General features: G+C 40.6%; 1 protein-coding gene across 3 annotated transcripts in view; it reads left to right on the top strand.

Moving 5' to 3' along the window:
* LOC143299684 (uncharacterized) overlaps nucleotides 1-18,875 on the top strand; it is a 94,663-nt gene extending 75,788 nt beyond the window's left edge. For all 3 annotated transcript variants that reach the window (XM_076613033.1, XM_076613045.1, XM_076613052.1), the window contains exon 4: nucleotides 17,460-18,875. In XM_076613033.1, coding sequence (XP_076469148.1) covers nucleotides 17,460-17,968 — 509 coding nt within the window. In that variant the 3' untranslated portion in view covers nucleotides 17,969-18,875. The remainder of the gene's footprint in view (nucleotides 1-17,459) is intronic.
* Nucleotides 18,876-24,240: the final 5,365 nt, after the last annotated feature.

Consider the following 24,240-nt stretch of genomic DNA (forward strand, 5'->3'; position numbering starts at 1 on the left):
ATTGCATTTGGAACAAAAATGACAACATAATGTTGCACAAAAAATCAAAACCTATTGTATTTGGAACAAAATCTGAACAGAATACTGCATTGGGAATAGAATGAGAACATATTGCTCTCGGAACAAAAATGAGAATTTAAATGACTGCTGTGCTGTTCCAGTGCCATGTTAACAATGTGTGGGTTGTGCATTCAATGACAATCAGGTAATAGGATCGTATCACATGTAAATTTTGTGGTTGATGTTGTCTGGGAAAGTCATGTGGATTTTGTGCTTCATGACTTACACAACTATGTTGCTTATCACATTTTTGCTTAGTGATTTCTGGGACTGTATCAATGTTGAATTTGTACTTCATAGGATGGCGTTGTATATAAATTCTGTACTTAGTGACTTATTTCCATGTTGCTTGAGATTATTGTGCTTTTTGGCTTAGAGTGGAGTGATGGCCTAGAGGTAACGTGTCCACCTAGGAAGCGAGAGAATCTGAGCACGCTGGTTCGAATCATGGCTCAGCCGCTGATATTTTCTCCCCCTCCACTAGACCTTGAGTGGTGGTCTGGACGCTAGTCATTTGGATGAGATGATAAACCGAGGTCCTGTGTGCAGCATGCACCTAGCACACATAAAATAACCCACGGCAACAAAAGGGTTGTTCCTGGCAAAATTCTGTAGAAAAATCCACTTCGATAAAGAAAACAAATAAAACTGCATGCAGGAAAACATACAAAAAAATGGGTGGCGCTGTAGTATAGCGACGCGCTCTCCCTGGGGAGAGCAGCCTGAATTTCACACAGAGAAATCAGTTGTGGTAAAAAGAAATACAAATACATATACAAATAAAGGACACCTTGCTCAAAATTTGTAATCAATGACTTTGAGGATCATCTCACTTGTGAATTTTGCACTGAACAACTGTTTTGAGTGCGACTCCATGGCCAGCTTATTTTGAATACTGCATGGTATTCCTCAGGAGTATGGTTTCTATCTCTGTCTCTGTCTCTCTCTCTCCTCTGTCTCTCTCTCTCTTCAGAACGAGACTGTAAACCAGTTGCTGTGTCCATTTTGTGAATTCCAAATAGAAACCGAAACTCATTTTGTTCTACAATGTCCAAAATATCAAGATCTAAGAGAACAGTACATCCCTGCCAAGAACTATAATCATCCGTCACAGTGTAAGCTGACAATGTAATTTGTGACATAATGTAAAATGTTGATAATCCGCCTTGCTCTGTCCCTTGACAAAGCTCTTAAAGTCTGCCGTAAGTATCTTTATTCAGTGAATAGTTTAAGCGTCATCAGTACTTTCAAAGTGTCATCAGTATTTTCAGTACATATGTATGTACATTGTGTGTGTGTGTTTGTGTGTGTGTTAGTGTTACGTGCATGCATGTCTGTACGTATATAATGTACACTTATGTATAAGCGTATGGAAATGTGTGTGTACAAGTTTATATATGTAACAAAGTTACTGATCATAACACGTTACGTTACCATGCAGTAATGCATCCTTCTGTGGTGACTATGAATTTGCAACCACCCCCAGTGACAGGGATCTGAGGCCTATTCATTGAACCATTCAGAGTACAGAGTTCTCTCTTTCTCTCTCTCTCTTTCTAGTCCTGCCTTGAATGACATCGGACAAAAACTAAGTCAATCAAAATATTTTAAAGATCCATCTAATTTTAGATCTATTTCCTTATATTTTCAAGACATGTGAACTCCACAAGATCATAAAGATCCATTTGATGTCATCAAGACATGAGTCAGCTCTGTATAACTTGGACAAATACATAAATGAAACATTTGTTATTGTTACTTTGTGAATGTAGTTGAATATGTATTGGGTGTTTTTGGTGGATTTGTATTGTTGATTTGTTGTGTTGTGTCATTATGCACTTACAGTGTTACCCCTTTCAGTAAAGGGCTTTGGCTTACGTTGTAACTGTAACATCTCATCTTTCTTTCTTTTTTAACCTTTGTTAAAATTTTAACAATTTTAAAACCATTTCAACATCATGAGAAAGAAAATGAAATTGTAGGCCACATCGCTGGAAATTTCCTATTTTCTATTGCTGTCTCTGATTCTGCCTTTTTTCTTCCTTCACCGTTGTCTCCTTTTTCTGCCTTCCCAGTCCATTGCCCTTTCTTTTTTCGAGCAAGCCTTGGCACTTTTTTTTTTCTTCTGTTTCCTGCAGTCTGTGATATCTGTGCTGTTTTGTTCTGGTGATTAGGTAGTGTAGTGAGGTTGTGAACACTGGGGTGGGCCCTAGCTGTCCATTCTGCAGTGTTATTTGCCTATAAGGCCTTTTGTATGTATTGATTGTTTGGCTTTGAAGTGTAGTTGTTTTTTCCCCGCTTTTTTTAAAATGTTTTTTTGTAATTTGGGGTTAAATTAAGTGGAAGGGCTGACATCCTTAGCACAGCCTAGTTTTATTTGCCCAAAGGAGTTAATGGTTAAGTCATGAACTGTGTTTTGTAGGTTTATCTTTATGATATATTTTTTGTGTGTGTGATATATGTGACAGATTTGTGTTTAACGCGGTTGGACATTTATGTAGTTGAGCAGTCCTGATATGGCCTTGTGCAGACAGCTGGACTATAAGCAACAACAATAATAATTGATAATACTGGCCACATCTATGATTATAAAAACAACAACACACGTTTTACTAGATTTTTAAAAACACTTAAAAAAAAAAAAAGTCTTTCATCTTGTGTAGACCATTTATGAACAACTTTCATTTCTGAAAATATCACAGTAGAGAGTCATATTCCCACTGGTGACTGCTGCAGTAGTTAGAGAGACAGGTTATTCCTGTTGGTATAGGTCTTGTTCATTTCTCTACAGAATACATGACTGTCTCTTTTTTCGGCAGAAAATATCACAGTAGACAGAACATATTCCCCCACTGGTGACTGCTGCAGTGGTTGGAGAGACAGGTTATTCCTGTTGGTATAGGTCTTGTTCATTTCTCTACAGAATACATGGTGAGAGTAACAGGATGCAGACTGAAGTATGGATTACCTGCTCTTGTTTCACTCTGCTGTTCAGTTGTTCAGTTGGGGAGGGGGGGGGGGGGGGGGCAGAAAGAAACTTAAGCATGGTTAGACTGTGTTGCTGTTTATATCAGTGATCTTCCAAGACAAGGTAGGGATAAAACAGTTTAAAAAAAAATTTTTTTTTGGTTTAAATAACACCAAAAAAAACCAAGAGAGTTTTTAATTAAAAAAACGACAGCCAGAAACAAGAAAAGATCAACAACAGCAACACATGTTGAAATTTATAAACAGTTAAAGCTCATGGCATTCAGAATATGAGTGACTGGGAAAAGATAGATGAGGGAAGTGTACAGAAATCAGTGTGCTTTCCTCTTATTTCTCTGTGAGAATTTGACCAAGATAACAGATGTCTTGCAAACTTGGCCTTGTTTGTGTACAGAAAACTGGGCCTGCATTGAAAATGGTATGACATGATGCAAGTGTTAAAAGTACAGGAAAAAACATTCTTGGTGCAAAATATTCTGCCACAAGCATACACTGCAAAAAAGAAAGAAAAAAAAGAAAAGAAAAAACAATTGTTCTTTCTTTGGCTCTTGTTTTAAACTCTGTATTGAAACTGAATGCTCTTGTGTACATATATATATATATATATGTGTGTGTGTGTGTGTGTGTGTGTGTGTTGTTTTCTGTCTGTATCTGTTGTTGTTGTTTTTTTGTTTTGTTTTTTTTAACAGTTGTTTTATAAAGTATTTCCTTTAAAGCAAGTTTTAAAGGTTTGATACAAACCTAGGGCAGTCTTCCAAGGCCAGTGCATTGATTTTATGTGAAGGTTGGACGAATTTTGATTAGTTTTTTATTTTTATTTTTTTTTTTTTTTTAAAGCAGATATGGTGTAGCACATAGTGGATCAGTCCATACACTTTGACGACACCTTGAAACTGAAAGTGAATCTGAGAATCTCTGTTGGGATGCTTGCGGCGCCTTTCAGTCATGAATCCCCCGCCTTCTACAGATTCTGTGCCAGAAGTTTCCTCTTTTCTACTGCTCCCTTGTTTTCCGCTTTCCGTCTCTATCATCTCCTTTCCGGTCCCAGACAATTTGTCACTATTCTGGAAAGTCATTGCATTTTCCTGTTTTTTTTCTGCTTGCTGTTTGTATGTTTGCCAGGCTGCATTTCTCTGTTGACGCATTGACACTTAAATGTTTTTTTTTATTTTTTTTTTTTTCTTGAGGCTTGACTAAGTGCGTTGGGTTATGCTGCTGGTCAGGCATCCGCTTGGCAGATGTGGTGTAGCGTATATGGATTTGACCGAACGCAGTGACGCCTCCTTGAGCTACTGATACTGATACTGATACTGTTATTGGCCATGAGGTCCTTATGACATGGGTGAATGCATCAACATGCTTTCATTTTATAACAAGCCATTATAATAAACGAATGAAACGGTGAAAGCAAATATAATGAAACAAAACAAGGTTTCCCTGTTGGTCAGGTCGTGTGGTTGTGAACATTGGACTACTATAGGGATTGTCTGCTGCTCCTGAAGTGGAGCTTGTCAGTGTGGCCTTTTCAGGTCAGGTATGTGTTCTCACTGCTTGCTTTAATCTTGCAGTGGTCAGTTCACTGAAATGCCTGTCACCTTCAGCATGGTGGAATTTTTTTTGTTTGTCTTCTGAGTTTACTTGTGTAACCACCAGTGTCATGGATTGTGAGTTTTATGTTTGTTTTATATATCAGAATATGATATATGTTTGTTGCTTTTTTGTTGTTTGGAGGGTTATATTTTGCTTCTTTTGTGGCTGGTTTGTGAATTTGATTATCTTTTTTTTAAGGTTTCCATGGAAATGAAAATTTTTATAAATATACTGCCTTTTCTGTTGAAAATAAAAAAATCCTGATTGATAACACAGTATGGTGCTATGTTGAGGATTATGACGATGATATCGATACTTATATAGTGCCTGTCCTCTGTTAGAGACCAGGCCATAAGCCACTTTACAAACAGAGTCATTTGCACAACAGGCTGCTTACCTGGGTAGAGCCAAATGTCAGCTGCCACTGGGCGCTCATCATTCGTTTCCTGTGTCATTCAGTCAGGTTTCAGTCACGCACATACATACACTCACACAAACAATTAATGCGTATGACCGTTTGTTTATTTATGATGCCATTAAGGCATCCATACTCCGTTTTAGGGGGTGTGCATGCTGGGTATGTTCTTGTTTCCATAAAATCCACAGAACACTGACATGGATTACAGGATCTTTAATGTGCATATTTGATCTTCTGCATGCTTATACACACGAATGGGGTTGAGGCATAAGTTGGTCTGCACATATGTTGACCTGGGAGATCAGAAAAATCTCCGCCCTTTACCCACCAGGTGCGATGGAGATTGAACTCAGGCAAGAATCCATCGCTTTCATCATTTGACCACCGCACCCGTCAATGACTGTGTGATGTGGTGAGATCTGTCACACATGGGCATTCAGCCTGACGTTCCTGTTGAAATACACAAATCATGACTGACACTGGGGTTGGGAAGATCTGGACTGGCATCTGATGGTACTTTCCTTTTTATATATACCCTGTATGTGGGAAGGGGTGGTGGGGGTGTGAATTATATTGTCTGTCTGTCTGTCTGTCTGTCATCATACGCACTACTCACATTCTGAACCAGTTGTGCTCAAATTTGGTGCAAGGACTATTTGCGATGTCAGGCAAAGTAGGAGTGGATTCATTGCTGGATTAACAAGTCAATGGCAGTTACAAACCAGTGCAGTTGGTGAGCAGGACAATGTGTCAACTCTTGCATAGATGTTTAAAATGAAGCAGGAACATTCTTGATGACAGTTTGTAAACAACCTGACTTTAATTTCAGAGCGGAGACCAACATATTGTGATGAATATGTCCAAACTTTTAGGAGAGGGAAATACTTATCTTGTGGATCTTGGGTAAAACCCCAGAATCTCACGGTCATGGAGATGGATAAATCAGACATGAATGTGGACATTTGCTTTCCCTCTCCCTCCCCCTACCCCTCTCCCTCTTCCCATCTATTTGCTCTGTATACTGGGTGGAGAGAGACATGCCCAAGAAAGTGCCAATGCCTGTCTTCCCCTTGGTAATTGAATAAAAGAGTTACTGAGTCACGTTTGACTGACCTTGATCAAATATTTGGATGTCTTTGCAGTGATCAGCACTGACTGGATGTCACTTACCTCCCTGACAAACAAATACTGTTTGAAGAAGAAGAAAACAATTTCTTATTTCCTGCTCTGTATCTTCCACTCATTTTTTTACCACAATCAACCAAGAATGTCTAGAACAGACCTGCTGGAAATAATGTATTTCTTTTCTTGTGTTCAGAGGCACATGGCAGAACGGGTTAGGTGTTGGACTTGTGATCATTAGTTCACCAGTGATCAGGGTTACAGGCTCTGTTTCAGCTTGGTGTTGTGTCCTTTGGAAAGGTATTTTCCTCACTCCCATCCAGGTGTGAATGGGTACCTAACTTTGGTTTGGGGTGGTTGATCTGGTGGAAGATGAGGATCTGGCCCTGCCTTCCTGTGCTTAGCTCAAGACAAAGTGGGTATGAATTCACTGCCCCACTGGCCATGAAAGGTTAAGGGACTGTTAACCTTTAACCCAATGAGACGACTTGAACAGACCCCGCTTTTCTTATTTGGGGCAAAGCCAGGAGAGATTATCTCTGTTGTTTTTTTTTTTTTGTTTTGTTTTTTCTGAACGGCAGGTTTAATAGGTGGAATCAATTGTAATTTGAAAGCAGAGCTTTTTTGTACCAAAATCTCTCCCCATGTCAGAACATGTTTCATGCTTGTTTCTCCCTTTGCTGACCAAGGTTGAGAATGCACATTACATTATCAGAACTCCTAGTTATAAAGTACAATGATAAGGCCGGAAAATGAGACACATGAAAACATGAAAATCAGTTGTTTGTTTTTAGCATTACCTCAGTCATTAATTCCTTTGATCCTTCGCAGTGAGTAAATAGATCAATAATAAATACATAAATAGCTAATAAATATATAACTAAAGTAAAGTTCTACAAAATCTGAAAGTTAAACTGCCTTAAGTTTTTAATACAACTGGTTGTTTTTGTGCATTTTACTAAATGGATCTGCATTATTCCAAAAGCTTTAATGACAAAACTTTCAACTGTACTGTCACATGTCATAAGTTTGTGATGGTCATAATTTTATCAAAACTGAGAACCTCTTTCTGTGAGCCTTCTCTTGAACCAGACAATAACAATTAACGGGCATGCCAGCAATCATCCATGCTTAACTTGCATTTGTACTCACAATTACCAAATATGACAAAAATTTGTGAACAGGAAAGTGCCTCTGAAAGTCTGAAAGGTACGATACAATAGTCTAGTGCAGATACTAAAATGATCAACATGTGTGCAACAATATGGTTCTTTTTATGATAGAATAGAATAAATCATACTGATCACACTGATATAAAGTTTACCACTGTGGTGAGGGGGGCGGGGGGGGGTAGGAACATAATTAGATTTTGATTTTTGATAATCATTATTCACACCTACCAATTTAGTATAAAATACATAAAACTGAAAATGTTTGTTTCCTATTGACCCAAAAGAACTCTCATACTCTCTGTATGGTATCTTTTATCTGCCACAGTATCCCGCTCACAGAGGTGTAGGTCAGCATCAGTGTGGCAGCAGTCGGTCACATGTACTGTACCGCACCAAACGCTTTCTGGCGAGCTGTATTCTGCGCTTTCATATCATCCCTTGCATGCACTCACCTTGTGACTGTAAGGCACTCTCTCATGGCCAGAAGCAATAAAACCACACAAATCTTTGCTTCAAAACAAAAATTTAATTATGTTCCCCACCCCCACCTCATCAGTGGTAAACTTTATATCAGTGTGATCAGTATGGTATGATTTATTCTATTTTATCCAAAAAAAAAAAGAACAGTGTTTTACTCATATTTGGACCTGACACAAATTTTAATCTGAACTCCCTGGTCTACGAAGTGACTGATGTCCATGTCGTTGCTTGCTTCGTTTCAGAGCTGAGCAGACTGGACGGAAGAGCAAAGAAAAGAGAGAGCAACCAGCGTTATTGGAACCGACTGAGGCAAGACCCACAGCGCTACCAGCGAATACGACGACAGCAGAAGGAATACAAAGAAAGACGCAAAATCATGTACAAATTCCGTAGTGGGACCAGCATACCGCAGTGAATGACCACAGCTGCCCGTTCTATTTTTAGCAAGAGGGTTTATCAAACGAGGAGATTGAACATTCCTGCTGTGTCGTATCAACTCAAGAAGGATAAATGAATATTGGGTGTGTGTGTGTGTGCTAAAGGAATACCGAAAGACCAATCATTTATAGTAGAGTGTTGTGTGTAATGCTGGATCACCGAACAGGAAATAGATGGAACAATTCCTTCATTCACCTTAAGTGACACTCATGAGGCTTAGGAGGTAATACATGTGTATTCTCCCCAGCAGCTGAGTGAATGATTACTTGCTTGTGCATTATTTAACCCCTTGGCTGCTGAACCTAGCTGATATCAAATCAGTGTTGTGAGAGTTCCAAAGGCAGACCCATACTTTTTGCATACTTGACAATAGTGAGACTGATTTCACTGAACAAAAGTTATACCGTCCCAAGAGGGGGAAATCCACATGCATAATGATGACTGGTGTCCTGACCTGTAAGCTCTCCGTCTTACACACACACACACACACACACACACACACACACACTCACACACACACACACTCACTCACACACGCACACACACACACACACACACACACACACACACACACACACATGTAAAGAATAATAACAGAGCCACTGATGGAAAATGTAAATAATTTGACTATGAGACTAGTCAAGAGACACTGAATCCCTTCAATACACCCCTTTCACTCATGTCTAACTTCCCACCCTCCTTCAAAAACTTGTTGCTACATAAGATTTGTTGTCTAAAATATCCCTGTATTGTATTGTATTGTACTGTATTGTACTGTATTGTATTGTATTGCTGTTTTGGAGAGCGCATTGCTGCAGTCACAGCACCACCCTTTTCTTTCTGCCTGTAAGTGCATCTGTTTTCTGGTCAATGATTTTTCTATAAAAATTTTGCCAGGGACAACTCTTTCTCTCTCTCTCTTTTTTTTTTTTTTTTTTTTTTTTGCCATAGTTTCTTTTACATGCACTATGTACAGAAAAAACATAAATAAATGTATATCATATGATTTCAGTGATTATGTGCACCATCTTTCATTTTTATTATGAACTGTACATGATCAGAATGTATACATGGTCTTTAAAACATTATGTTGTGTCTGTATTCTTTTCTTTTGTTTTCGGAATGTTTGGCTTTTGTTATTCTAATGTAAACTTCTCTTACCTTTTATTTCTTTTCTTCTTTCTTTTAGTGTAAATTCATTCAACTTTTGATGTACGGTCCACAAAAAAATGTACCACTGCTGATTAAATATCTACTTATATAATTTGTATTCATTGGTGTTGCAAGTCTTAAAGGAGGAGAGTATGACATATATGGTTGAGCCATGCACTTTGTGTTTGATGACATCTTCTTTTCCCTTTGCAATAGTGGTTTTTGCTTTGTGCATGTATGTGTTTGTGTGTGTGTGTGTCCATCAAGATACATTACAAACAACACATACATATCTTCAGTCTGTTGTGCACTGACAATATTAACACCACAAAAGCGCTGTGGACATAAAGCACCTAGGATTTGGTATGAATGCATTACATCTTCCCATCTTCTCTCTTCCTCAATGCAAGTGGGATACAGGTTCACCTCATATCTCAAAAAGTTACCATGATTCATCTCACCCCATGGTACACAAGTGTGCCTCAAACGACAGAGCTTTACCAATTGACAAAAACTTCATGCATGTTATATGTATTACATTTATCACACAGACTTAATCCCTGCCCCTCCCCAACACCCTGGTGAATAGCACTATTCCCTCTCTCTTAAAATTTGGAAGATATATCTGTCACTGAAAAAAAACAACAACAACAACTGTTATTTGAATAACAGTCCTTAACGAAGTCAGGGGTGAGTTTCTTATCCAGAAAAAAGGCAGAGACACACAGCTTCAAACAAGGGCTTGCAGATTCAAACCAACACTCTCCAGCACTTCTAATGAGCTTGCACTCAGGTAAATCCTAAAAGGACATAGGAACAAATCCACAAACTTGAAATCATGAGTTCTTGTCTTGCATTCAGATGCCTTAATCAATGTTCTGGTTTGTTGTTTTGTAGTAAAAGTTGCAAGAAATGGATTGGGTTGTTTTTACCTTATTCCTGGCTTGGGTGTTTGTCCTTAATTAACTCCCCTGCAACAAATTAGAAAGGCCATTGACAACTCAGTCTCAGAATGATTAGTGAATCTGTTAGTCCAGCATGAATAATCTGATAATGAATGGCTGCTTTACTGTTTGTTTTTTTGTTTTTGTTTTTTTAATCTTTTCTCCTCAGCTTCTGTCATAAAGACAAACTGAGGCATTGAAATAGCTTGTGACAATGTCCTTCAGGTCTGCTTGGTTTACACCTGGCCAAGAATGGGACCAAGTGCTTATATATGTAAAGAACAACACCACTTTCACTTTTTTTTCTCTGTCATTGTTTTATTTTTCAAGGAGGTGTCAAAGTGTGCTGGCTATACCACATCTGTTCTTGAGGGGAGGGGGGGGGGGGGGGGGAGGGGGGGGGGGGGGGAAGAGAGAGAGAGAGAGCAGATGCCTGACCTGTACATAAACCCAACATGCTGGTCGGGCCAAGAGTGCCTTCCTTGTTAACGGACATGTCTGAAAACCATTTCCATGCAAGGACCTTAATAATATTTCCCCCTTCTTTCCTCTCTCTCTTTTGCTCTGTCTTCTCACTCTGTATTCTCTTTGTTGTCATTCCAGTTCTTGTTTTCTTCTTCTTTCATTCAAAGAGGACTTCCATGACAGCAAGTGAGGGTCTATTCAGTCTTCTCGAAGGACACAGTCTGACTTGGACTGGTTTCATGTGCAGGAAGAGACGCACCAGACAGCTGTGGTTGTGGTATCCACTGATCTAAAAATAGATTCCATCTATTTTTAGATCAGTGGGTGGTCCCCCTTGATATGTGGGTTAGAGACACCACTTACTTCACAATTTTGTGAGGTTCTCATGGGAAAGGATAATCACAGTCGATATTCATATTGACTTCTCAAAGCTACCAGCAAAGTGCAGTGTTTTACAAAATATTGGAATGGGGAAAAAAAAAGGAGAAACATATTACAAAAAGAAATAAACGAAAAATAGCCTACTCATCATTACTCTTTGCACTTTATGCTTATGGACCTCACGGAATGCAAAGGAAACCAAACCATGTGCATAAGCGGTCAGTTAAGTTGTAATGTTGTGTGGTGTCTCAAACATTGTCAGGCATACGATGGGGCACTGACACTGGAGAAGTGTTAATTTCATTAACTTTACCTGGATCAACAAAGACATAGTCTCTAACTGCTTGAATTCAAAATATGGGGGGGGGGGGGGAATTTGATATTAAAACTGTCTCCTCCTACTTCATTCTAACTCTCTGCATTTACAAATATTTTATTGTAAACAAACCAAGGTGAACTGCATTTGTATTTATGTAAACGAGGTAATGAAACCAGAAGTAGCCATATATTTTATGGGCAGTGAATTTGACCCACCAGTTTTTGGACATATGTGTGCTTTTGTCTGTTTGGTTTTTCATTAAAATGAAAAATCATAGGTTTAGTCTGAATATACAAACTGACAACCTCTTAAAATACACAAATACATACAAATGTATCAATCAATACTTCAGAATGTGATTTTATTGACTGACATTTGATTTTGATTTTCTTTGTTCTTTTGTTGGGAGGTAGATTGATTGATATTTTGCTTCACCATACTTATTTGATTTGGAAGATCGTTTCAATGATGTGTGTGCATGCATGCGTGCATAAGTGTGTGTGTGTGTGTGTGTGTGTGTGTGTGTGTGTGTGTGTGTGTGTGTGTGTGTGTGTTTCAAGACATATTTTTAAAACAGATAAGAGAGAGTTGTATGAAAGATTGAAAATAGACTGTAAAACTAATTTTACCAGATTCTATAAAACGTAATAATGGCCACCATAATTCCATGGACTCTGCTTGTCCTTCATCCCCAATACCCTGCTAATAATTGTACATAGAAAGTAAAAGCTATGTAAAGGAAATATAATCATATATCTAAAAATACACGTGAAGTTGGTATCAATTCTCCCAAATCACCAGTAAACTATTGTCTGCATGGTTTCAAATCTATTTCATGCACTGGGGAAAAAAAAAGCATTTAAATATTACTAAAGTTATCTCATATAATTTGCTTCTTCTTCATCTTCTTTGTTGGTGGGCTGCAACTCCCACATTCACTTGTATGTACACGAGTGGGCTTTTACGTGTTTGACCCCTTTAACCCCACCTTGTAGGCAGCCATACTCCATTTTTGGGGGTTCACATGATTTTAACTCCCACAACTCTAAAGAATAAACATTATCCATACCACAAAATAATGACTGGTATTTCTACTTACAAGTAAATAACATACTTCACTGCCTTTGTTGCAGTCAGTGCAGTCAAGTGGAATGGACCATTCAGTGAAAGAGCACGGTTTTGCACCAAGAAACAGGCAGACTGGCAGAGGTACTATCATCAAGTACGGAGAGACCCCACACGCCACCAACGGCGACTGCAACAAATGAGAGAATGGAGAGCGAAACAAAGACTGCCACGGAAACCACAATATGACAGGACAATGAACTAAACACCTATGGAAATGTAATGACGTTCTGTTCAGTGCACAACCTGAATCTTCACCACCTTCCAAGCTGTGCATTGAAAAGTCCTTGCTTTTCGTGCTTTTGACAGTCATTGTAGAAGGGCTTTAGTGTATCCGTGATTATTCTGGAATGGTATTGTGTGCGTACATTTTATGCAAGTAGTGTGTGTGTGCCTGTGTGTGTGCGTGCGCGCATGTATGTGTGTGCGTGTATGTCTGTGTGTGGGGGGGATGGGGGGGTGCAGCAGTGGGGGTGTGGGGGTTGGGGGGGGGCAGGTGTGTGGGGAGGGAGTGTATCATGACCATTGTGGTGTCAGCGCTGGTTTCTTTTTGCATTCCAGACTGCCTGTTTGACATCTCCTCCAAGGCCTTCTGGTTCTCACTGGTTTGACAGGTTGGGTGGGTGCCATGGGTAATTTTACCTTTATAAACAGTATTATCAACAGCTCCCTCGCCCATTCACTCTAAACTTTGTGTCGTCTTCATTCTCTGCTTACTTGTCCATTCACCACCAATGCCACACCCCTCTTTCTTGTTTATATTGAAAGTCTTCGTTCACTCCTTTACAACCCAAGAGATAATAACAAGATTGCTTTAGTCTGACACAAACAAATCAATGTGGTTGTAAACACCAAGAAAGGCATGAGTTGCCTGTTCTTCTATATCATTTGCCAGGATGCATGGTCATTGACTCACTTGTGTAAACAAAGTGAGTCTATGTTTTAACCCGGTGTTCGGTTGTCTGTGTGTGTGTGTGTATGTGTCTGTGTGTGTCTGTGTGTCCATGGTAAACTTTAACATTGACATTTTCTCTGCAAATACTTTGTCAGTTGACACCAAATTAGGCATAAAAATAGGAAAAATTCAGTTCTTTCCAGTCATCTTGTTTAAAACAATATTGCACCTCTGGGATGGGCACAAAAAAATAAATAATGAAACCTAATTATATGCAAACTGCATTTACTGTTATATTTATATTTTTTGTATTGATATTCTGACCCAACAACAAGAGCAGTCATTATTATCATTTTTTGTTCAAACAGGAACTTCTTTTGCTAAGCATGGAAGTTTTATTTATTTTGCAAACGTTTTGGTGCAGATAGTAAAAAAGGGAATTTACTCTGTAATTATGCTAGGGGACTTAATTTGCTTTAAACTGATCTTTCTCACCTTAAACATTACATTTTGAAATTATACTCAATACATAAAAAGCTTGTGTGTTTTACTCTCAGTCACAAGTGAGTCTTGAAGGCCTTGCCTCTCTTGTTTTTATTTTGTGTTCCAACTGGGTTTTTTCTTAAAATTAATTAATTAACTTCAAGTGATAAACTGAATTGTAAGGCAAAGCTAGTGTCTTCAGTGTGGCCTATGTCACTGGTCTTAAAAAGCATAATAGTGTGGTCAATTCATTGTACGACTGAATGTTATGTATAATGTCATGTCTCTGCTTTATATTTTGGGTTTGGGCTAATTTCGTTTTTAACATGCTGGTTACTGTTGATATGTAGTTCACATTCAGCTGTGCCGCAGGCAGTATGGATCAAACTGAACGACTAGTCTGATGGTCAACTCACCTGTATTCTTTTCTGAATTCTCCTGGTGTGCAACAATCGGGTTGCTTGCAACACTGCTTTACTCTAAGAATACTGGTTGCCCATTCTGCAATGCCCAATGCCCTTTTTTCTTTGAATTTGCCATTTGTGTACCAAGAGTATTTTTTTGTTTATTTCTAATACTATTTTTTGTAATATATAAGTGATGAATTATGTATAGACTGTCTAGTATATTTTATTGATTTGTAATGCTTTAAAAAAAAAAAATCTAGATGTGATGAAATAATTACGTTGGCTACAAAGTGCCTCCAGCAGCAGTTATAGTTTTCTCTGTCTTGGAAGGTTTGTGATATACCTGTAGATCTTTAAGACTTGGTTAATGTATATAAGTGACATCACCAAGATCATCAGGAGAGCTTTGTTTGAGCTTTCTTATCATTCTGGAGGGGTTGGATGCTGAGCTTTCTGATGGGGTTGGTTAAAACGCCTTTCAGTCGTAAAAAGAATTGTAAATCCCTGCCTTTTGGAAAATGTGCGCTATGGTTTTCCTCTTTTATATTGCCCTTTTATTTTTCTTCCTCCTCCGCCTCCACCCCTCTCCTTTTCTGTCAACTACTGTACCTTCCATGTCCTGTATCACCTGGCTTTTTTTTTTTTTTTTTTTTTTAAAGAAAACATCCTCCCCATCCCTTTTTTTTCTACCAGTTTATGTGTGCTTGTTCTGGCTACTTTGGCCTGCTCTAACAATTTTTTTTTTTTTTTTTTTTTTTTAATGAAACTATTAACACCGGTGTGGGCAGTATATGTAGTTCTTCAGTGTTCTTTATTTTGCTGATGTGGTATTTTGAATGTGCTCACAAGATTGGCTTTTTTTTTCTTCTTTTTTTTTATAATTATTTTTATTTTTGATAAGTTTTATTTTGTATATGAAGATCAAAAAAGAGACAAATTGGCTGATGTGCTTTCATCACATACAATCACATGCACTCTCATGTTTAGTCACTGAGTTGAGCCTGTGTGTTTTAAGTCTGTGAATAAGGAACCCCGATTTGTGTTATGATGTTGCTTTTTTATTTAAAAAAATGATTCAGCATAATATGGCATGTGTGGTCATTTGGGATAAAAGCAACATTAACTAATAAACAAATGTGAAACAGTTGTTGTTGGTGGTGTTTTTTTGTTGTTGTTGTTGTTGTTTTTTTTTGGGGGGGGGGGGTGTGGTTCTTTGTTGATGATCCTAATATGGCCTAATTCAGTTATGTCAAATGAATACAGGAATAAATAAATATAACAATTAAATTGCATAAATAACAGTCTGAACCTCATACTTAAGACTGCAATCTTCTGACTCCATGAATGATTCCTAAACAATATACACTGACCTTTGTCGTTTTTTCCACATCACGTGAAATGTTTTGTAGCTCTCTTGGTGAAGATTTATCTTTGTGTTAATCCTTGATCCCTCCACATTGCTAAACACGATACAGCGAAGTCATGAGAGTCAAGTGACCTGAAGCCTTCTGCCTCTTCCTCACACTGAAGGATTTAGTGAGTGTGGGCGCGCTTTGTGTGAATAGAATAGAATAGAATGGAATAGAATAGATTTTATTGTCATGAAACCGTAAGGTTTATAAGACACAAGTGCAATGGTAAATAAATGAATGAATGAAAATCACACAATTAATCAATCAGTTAATGCAGTAAATTGCAGCAGCATTCATAAACAAATTTTCCTAATCTTGTTTGTATATATTCATCATCTGTTAACATCACCTGACTGGGAATATTTCCTGTGTTATTTGAATTTTGAATATCTTTTAAAAATTGTTGCCTTAAGGTTTTATATTTAATACAATGATCAAGAAGATGGATTTCGTCTTCCAGGATGTTACACTTGTTGCACAATCTGTATTCTTGTGGAATATTTATTTCTCAATCTTTAGGTCATGCGCGCTTATTCTGAGTTTCGTTAAAGCTTGTCTGTGTTTTGTATCTGATATATTTGAAAGATAGGTTTCAGTTTTGTACTCTGCTACAATCGTATTGTTAAATTTTAGCTTTAATGTTTTTTCTCTTTTATCTTTCCAGTATTTGATATATTCGTTTTCTAATTTTTTTATGTACGACGTATTTCAGTCTATGTACGTATGTGTGTGTGTACCTGCGTGTGTGTGCATGTATCTGCATGGATGTGTGTGTGTGTGTGCGCGCGCACGCGCGTGTGTGTGTGTGTGTGTGTGTGTGTGCATGTGTCCACATCCTTGTGTGTGTGTGTGTGTGTGTGTGTGTGTGTGTGTGTGTGTCTGAAGGCATGGAATCTTCCATTTTGACCAGCAGTGTGTGTGTATGTGTGTCTACATGCTTGTGTGTGTGTGTGTGTGTGTGTGTGTGCGCGTGCACATGTGTCCACATCCGTGTGTGTGTGTGTGTGTGTGTGTGTGGAAAAGAATCTTTCATTTTGACCCATTTTTAACTCTTTGTGAAAACAGACTGATAACTTGACAATGAAAACGTGGTTGATATTGATTTCCTGTATATATATGTCAAATGCACAAGCACACAGTATGTGCATGTACTTGCAAATGCACTCATGCATGAACACACGGGATGGATGCAAGCTGGGGAGGTATTGGTATACACAAGAGATTATGTAAATATGTTGTATTTTGATCAAACTGCAAAAGAAGTTCTAGTCACTGGTGTCCATTTGTTCTCTCTCTCTCCCTCTCTCTCTCTCTCTCTGTCTGTCTCTCTCTCTCTCATCTGTGCCTGTATGTGGTTTTACACATGGACAGAGTATGCATGTGTGCATGCAAAAATGAACAGTACGTGAGAGAGAGAGAGAGAGAGGTAGCCACTTTTTCCACATTGCTTAACACCTTACTGTAACAAATCTGATAAATCTTGTCTCATCGATACTAAGCCGTTCAGTCTTAACAATAAATAAAAAGATATTGGTCGGCAATAATAATTCCAACATCACTCCTAATCAGCCAAAATGACTGACTAGACCTTTTTCTTTCTGTTCACAGAGACAGACACAGACAAAGATGGAGATGCTGCTCTGACCTCCGTGACGCCAACATCATCATCAATCTCATCAGAAAACCCCCCTCGTTCGGGTTTGATGGCACAACAAGGGTCTGCCGCCAAGCCAGGCAGCAACAACAATAACACCGCCGCCTTCCCCAAGGGGCCACCACTTGTCCGGTGCCATGTGTGTCACGTGACCTGGGACCTGCAGAAGAACGCCTGCGAGCACCTCAGCCGGTCACTGCACCCCTTCCGGTGCCCGGCGTGTGGGCAGGACTTCCTGACCAAGTACGACCTGTGTCGGCACGGCAAGCACTGCCAGGGGCTGTTGTCGGTACGCTGCCGACACTGCCCCATGACCTTCTCACAGTCCAGCAGCCTGCGGGACCATGTGCAGGCCAAGCACAGCGGCCAGGAGTACTGCTGCCTGTGTGGCGCCCGCTTCAAGTGGAGGCCCTCCTTCAACCGCCACAGGAAGTCCTGCAAGAGCTGGCAGGAGGCATCCTGATGGCCTGCTGCTCTCCTCTCCCCTCCTCCTGGGTCATGAGAAGATCAGCTGTTCAGAACGCAAAATCTAAAGGTGCTCAGGAAAGCAACAACAGCAAGAATAAAAGAAAAACAAAAAGAGTAAAGGGAGAGAATACACAGGCACAGAAACTGAATGAGTGCTCTCCTCCTGGGTCAAGATGGGATCAGCTGAGCTGTTCAAAATGCAAAATCTGAAGGTCACCAGTAAAACAACAGCAAGAAGAGTTCCGTTCAGTTCAGTTACTTAAGGAGGTTTCACTGCATTGGGACAAATCCATATACGCTAAACCACATCTGTCAAGCACTGAGATGCCTGACCAGCAGCGAAACCCAATGGGCTTAGTCCGGCCTTGAGGGAAAACAACAACAACAAGAACAACAACAAAACAGCAAGAATTAACCACACAAAAAAAGAGCAAAGCAAGAAAATAAACAGACACAGAAAGTGAACGAGTGGTCTTCTCCTGGGTCGAGACAGGATCAGCTGTTCTGAATGCAAAAACTAAAGATGGCGAGGAAAGCAACAACAGCAAGAACACACACAAAAAACAAAACAAAACATAAAAACAAAAAAAGAGTAAAGGGAGAGAATAAACAGGCACAGAAACTGAACGAGTGGTCTCCTCCTGGGTCGAGACAGGGTCAGCTGTTAAGAACGCAAAACCTAAATGTGGACAGGAAAACAACAGCAAGAACAAACAAAAATAACGATAAAGGGAGAGAATAAAACAGACACAGAAACTGAATGAGTGGTCTCCTCCTCGGTCAAGACTGGATCAATAGACATAAATGTATGTAAATACATATTTCAGTGACTGGATCGGCTGTTCAGAACGCAAAATCTAAAGGTGGTCAAGAAAGCAACAACAGCAGCAACAACAACAACAAAACCAGTAAAGGAAGAGAATAAACAGGCATAGAAATTGAATGAGTGGTCTCCCCCTGGGTCAAGATAGGCTCAGCTGTTCAGATAAAAAAGAAAAAAATCTAAATGCTGTCAAGAAAAAAAAAAAAAAGTAAAGAGAGACAGTAAACAGGCACATAAACTGAATGAGAGAATAAAGAGATACAGAAACGTTTGCTCCTCTCAAGAAGTGAACAACAAGAATGTCAAGATTGTGGTTGTTTTGCACTTTACACATCAGCGTGCATATAGCCAGCCTAAACAGGGGGTATTAGGAAACAAGCACGGACAAAGCACCAACACCCCCAAAAACACCACCATCAACAACATCAAGAAAATATCTTGTTTAAAGGGCGAATAACCCCCCGCCCCCCACTCCAACTCCCCCCTCACCCCCACTCCCTCCCCTCCCCTCCAAAAAAGGGTAGTAAATCTTCTTCCTTTCGAAATTCACACTTCCTCACAAAAACAGTATTAATGATATTACTGTACCTTTCACTGCACAATGCGCACTCGGTTCCAATTTTATTTCATCACCTTCTGAAATCATTAGAGGAAATGATCATTATTGATTTCATGGCATCAAAATCACATCAGAGAAAACCAACCAACCAAACAAACAACAACAATCAACCAAAACAAAAACAAAAAAAGAAGTACACATACACTCACTTATTGTTAAACACACACACACACACACACAAAAAACCATATTGTCGCCACCCTCCAAAACCGATGCTTATATTCTATTGTGCTGGGAATATCTCACATTTGTCAATTTAGTTGATAGGAAAAAAACAACTTTGTCCTCCAGTTTGCATTCTCTTCTAAGCCTGGTAAACACACACACACACACACACACACACAGTTTCAGTTTCTCAAGGAAGCATCATTGCTTTTGGACAAATCCATATACGCTACACCACATCTGCTAGGCAGATGCCTGACCAGCAGCATAACCCGAAGTCAAGGCCTTGAGTACATGCTTTGTGTACCTGTATTAGAGTGGATTTTTCTACAGAATTTTGCCAGAGGACAACACTCTCGATGCCATATGGATTATTTTTCAGTGCGCCAAGAGTGTGCTGCAGAAGGGACCTCGGTTTATTGTCTCATCCGAATGACTAGATGCTCAGTTTGATTTTCCTGTCAAACTTTGGAGAAACTGAGGTCGTGAGCGGGATTCGAACCCACACCCTCACGTATGGACTCTCTATATTGGCAGCTGATCGAGTGTCTTAACCATTTTCCCATATTTCATCTCTGTCTCTCTGCCTCTGTCTCTCTGCCTCTGTCTCTGTATCTCTCTCTCACTGACGTGCGCGCATGAAAGCCTCGCATTCAAAAATAGGTATCTGACATATTTCCAATTTGTACTTTAAAAATTGTTTGCTGAGTCAGCACAGAGAACTACTCGTATCTTTACAATTCAGCTTAATTGTCAGTCATCAACGGTTGCAAATAGATGGGATGGAACTGAACGGAAACCATGCAAATCAGTAAACCTTGAATCCTACAACTATAAAGTGGATGTAAGCCAACAAATCGTGTCTCTTCTTCCTTTCTCGATAAATCAGAACTGACGCAAAATTGCAATATCTGGTTCTGCAAGGAAAACTTCAGAGCTTAGTTTGGGGAAAAAACGAAACAAAATAAAACAACAACTTTAGCTTCAGTGATGTGACGCAGCACAACAATCCGTCGCAATCAAACTAGGTTTGGCTCGCTCTTTCTCTCTGATTGGCATGAATTTTACCTTGTTACAGAACATGAAACTTGCGGCAATTACATGGTGTAGGCCCACTCAGTTGCACACAGAAATAAAGAAGAAGAAAATACAGAAGGGTGGCGTCAGTTGCACTGTGGCGACGCGGCAATATCCCCGGGGAGAGCAGCCCAAATCTCACTTGGAGAACTGATTCTGTTGTGACAAAATAGTGATACAATACAATGCAAATACAATTTTGCAGTTGTCTCAGAAATACAGCACCAGCAAAACAATATCCCACGAGATAATGCAAAAGCACATGCAATTAACCCTTCACTGGACACTCTCCACTACTGACGGATTTTCTATCAACTAGTCTAGCCCTCAGTGATAATCGGGATAGCAGTTGCCGTTCAGATAGTCATAGTCATACACGACTATTGTACATGAAAAGGGGAAATTCTTGAGTCTACTCAACCACACATCAAGAATCACATAAACGCAATGATTTTAACATACAAATATGAACACACACATTGATAGATATATATATGATTTCATGAACAGCATAAAAATTCACTGCAATCGCTATCATCAGTTCATGACGGCAGACGGACAAACACGGCACGTGAGCATATACATTTTGTCCACATCAGTACACTTCACTGACACACACGGCACACTGGCACACACGCACACACACACACACACACACACACACACTGACACGCATCACCATCACCATCATTATCAGTTCCAGGTATATATAATACAATATACATATCAGTATATCTTATTTAGAACCAACAACATTCTCTAAAACACCTTTTTACATATAAATTTGACAATCATGTATACCTATAAGGTATACATGTATTCAAAGTGACATGCACATCATAGAACACTGACTATCATTTACATTCAAACAGACACATAATATTGATTCACGCAGTGTCTACCGCTCTCTCCCCTTCTCAGTCGCTGACACAAGTTGATCCTTAGTATGGATGTACGACGGATAAATTTTATTTTTTTTCAAGTGAGTGAGTGTGTGTGTATGTGTATGATTTTGGGTCAGGTCAGGTCATTATATCTGCTACTGATAACCTGTAATCCAGTACAACCTGTTCAGGGTCGGGTTGCCGGCGACTAAACCGGCACTCCCACCGCTCCCTTCTGGGAATGGTGAGGCGGGTGGCTAGACACGCTTATGGAATTAAAAACAAGATCGGCATAAAAGGGCGTCGCCTCAGGAGAGCCACCGACGGCCATCTAGCTCCACCGTGCTGTGTGCATGCCACACGCATTTGGCTCCCGGGGTGTGTCTACCCATGCATGTGAAGTCTGGATCCGGCAGAATCTGCGGAAGAAACCTATCGGTTCAAGGGAGAGGAAGGCGGTTACAGAAACGCACTGTGGAGTGCAGAGAGCAAGATGAGACACCGAAAGGATATCTTGGTCATCCACTGCATCCGTGCTCATCCTCCAGTCGTCTCGACTTAGTCTTGCCACTGGAAATCGGTGGACCCGGACGAGAGAGTGAGGTCGACGTTGCGCAACTCCTCTTCACTTTAAACAAACTCATCGCGCAAGTCATCAGTCATCCTTAATGACCTTTCATCATTCATCCCTTCATCACCCCCAAGTCCTGTGGCGACAGGCGAGCGACGAAACGACAGGTGTGGGTACACTGGCAGTCGCAGCCGCGGACCTGCACGCAGGCGGCTCAGGCCATAGGGTCGTTCTTCATCGACAGGAGCAGCGATGGAGCTCGGCAGCCGTCTGAGCGTCTGAGCAGCCCTCTTTAGGAATGCACTGCTCACCTCCCTGGCATGAGGTAGGGGCTAGAAAAGGTGTCCTAAAAATTGCCTGCTCCATATCACCCTGGTCAGCATACCGTGGCTGGCGGGGACCCTACATCAGCGGTCGAAACAAAGAGAAAGAAAAGGAAAAAACAAGGATCGTTCCTCTCACCATTGGTGCTTGGAACATACGGACTCTCCTGGACAGAGATGACGCGGACAGACCCCAAAGAGAACGGCACTTGTTGCATCCGAACTCGCCAGATACAACATCGACATCGCAGCCTTGAGTGATACTCGGCTTGCAGGCAAAGGCGAGTTCTATGAACGGGGATCTGGTTACGCCTTCTTCTGGAGTCGACGAGGAAGCGAAGAGCGATGCGAGGCTGGCGTTGGTTTTGCAGTAAAAACAGCACTTGTCAGCAAGCTAGCCGGAATCCCAAAGGGAGTCAACGATAGGCTTATGACCATGAAACTCCCGCTGGCATCTGGCCAGAAGCACCTCACCATTGTCAGTACCTACGCCCCAACCATGACCAACCGGGATGAAGTGAAGGCGAAGTTCTACGAGGACCTTCACTCTGTCATTGCTGCTATCCCGAAAGCAGACAAGCTCATCATTCTTGGGGACTTCAATGCTAGAGTTGGCTCTGACTACATCTCCTGGGATGGAGTGATTGGAAAGCACGGCGTGGGCCACTGCAACCCAAATGGATTGCTTTTGCTTCAGACCTGTGCAGAGCATGAACTGCTGATAACAGTTTTCTGCCTCCCTATCCGTAACAGGACGTCATGGATGCACCCTCGCTCAAAGCATTGGTATCTCATCGATTATGTCATCGTCAGGAAAAGGGATAGGCAAGATGTACGTGTAACAAAGACCATGTGCGGTGCCGAATGTTGGACAGACCATCGCCTTGTAGTCTCGAAGCTGAATATTCGAATCCAACCCAAGAGACGCCCCCAAGGCCAGAAGGCTCCAAAACGGCTCAACATCGCTAAGCTGAAAAAACATCACCATCAAACAGACCTTTGTGGAGCTGCTGGAAGATCGTCTGGAATCCGCCTCTCTGGAAAATCAGAATGTGGAGTCTGACTGGAGGACCCTGCACGAGCTGATCTATAGTACAGCTTCAGAGACACATGACCAGAAAGCACAAAGACTGGTTTGATGAAAGCTGTGAAATAGGCCAGAAGGCTCCAAAACGGCTCAACATCGCTAAGCTGAAAAACATCACCATCAAACAGACCTTTGTGGGGCTGCTGGAAGATCGTCTGGAATCCGCCTCTCTGGACAACCAGAATGTGGAGTCTGACTGGAGGACCCTGCGCGAGCTGATCTATAGTACAGCTTCAGAGACCCTGGGACACATGACCAGAAAGCACAAAGACTGGTTTGATGAAAACTGTGATGAAATCAAGCAGCTTCTGGATGAGAAACGCCGTCTGCATCAAGCCTACCTGAGCAATCCAAAGTCCGCATCAAAAAAGGATGCGTACAATGCCATCCGCAGGACTGTTCAGCAAAAGTTACGTCATATGCAGGATAAGTGGCTGAGTGACAAAGCTGATGAGATCCAGGGATATGCTGATAGGCACGATATGAAGAGGTTCTATGATGCCTTAAAAGAAGTCTATGGCCCCACATCCTCAGGATCATCCCCCCTCCTCAGTGCAGATGGGAATACCTTGATCACCGAGAAGGAGAAAATTCTCGAACGCTGGGCTGAGCACTTCGACAAGGTCTTAAATCGCCCTTCCTCCATAAATGATGAAGCCAAAAACCGTCTCCCACAAGTCCCCATCAACGAAGCACTGGACGATCCGCCAACACTTCT

The sequence above is a fragment of the Babylonia areolata genome, chromosome 2 (assembly GCF_041734735.1).
Source record: "Babylonia areolata isolate BAREFJ2019XMU chromosome 2, ASM4173473v1, whole genome shotgun sequence".
Lineage (NCBI taxonomy): Eukaryota > Metazoa > Mollusca > Gastropoda > Neogastropoda > Buccinidae > Babylonia > Babylonia areolata.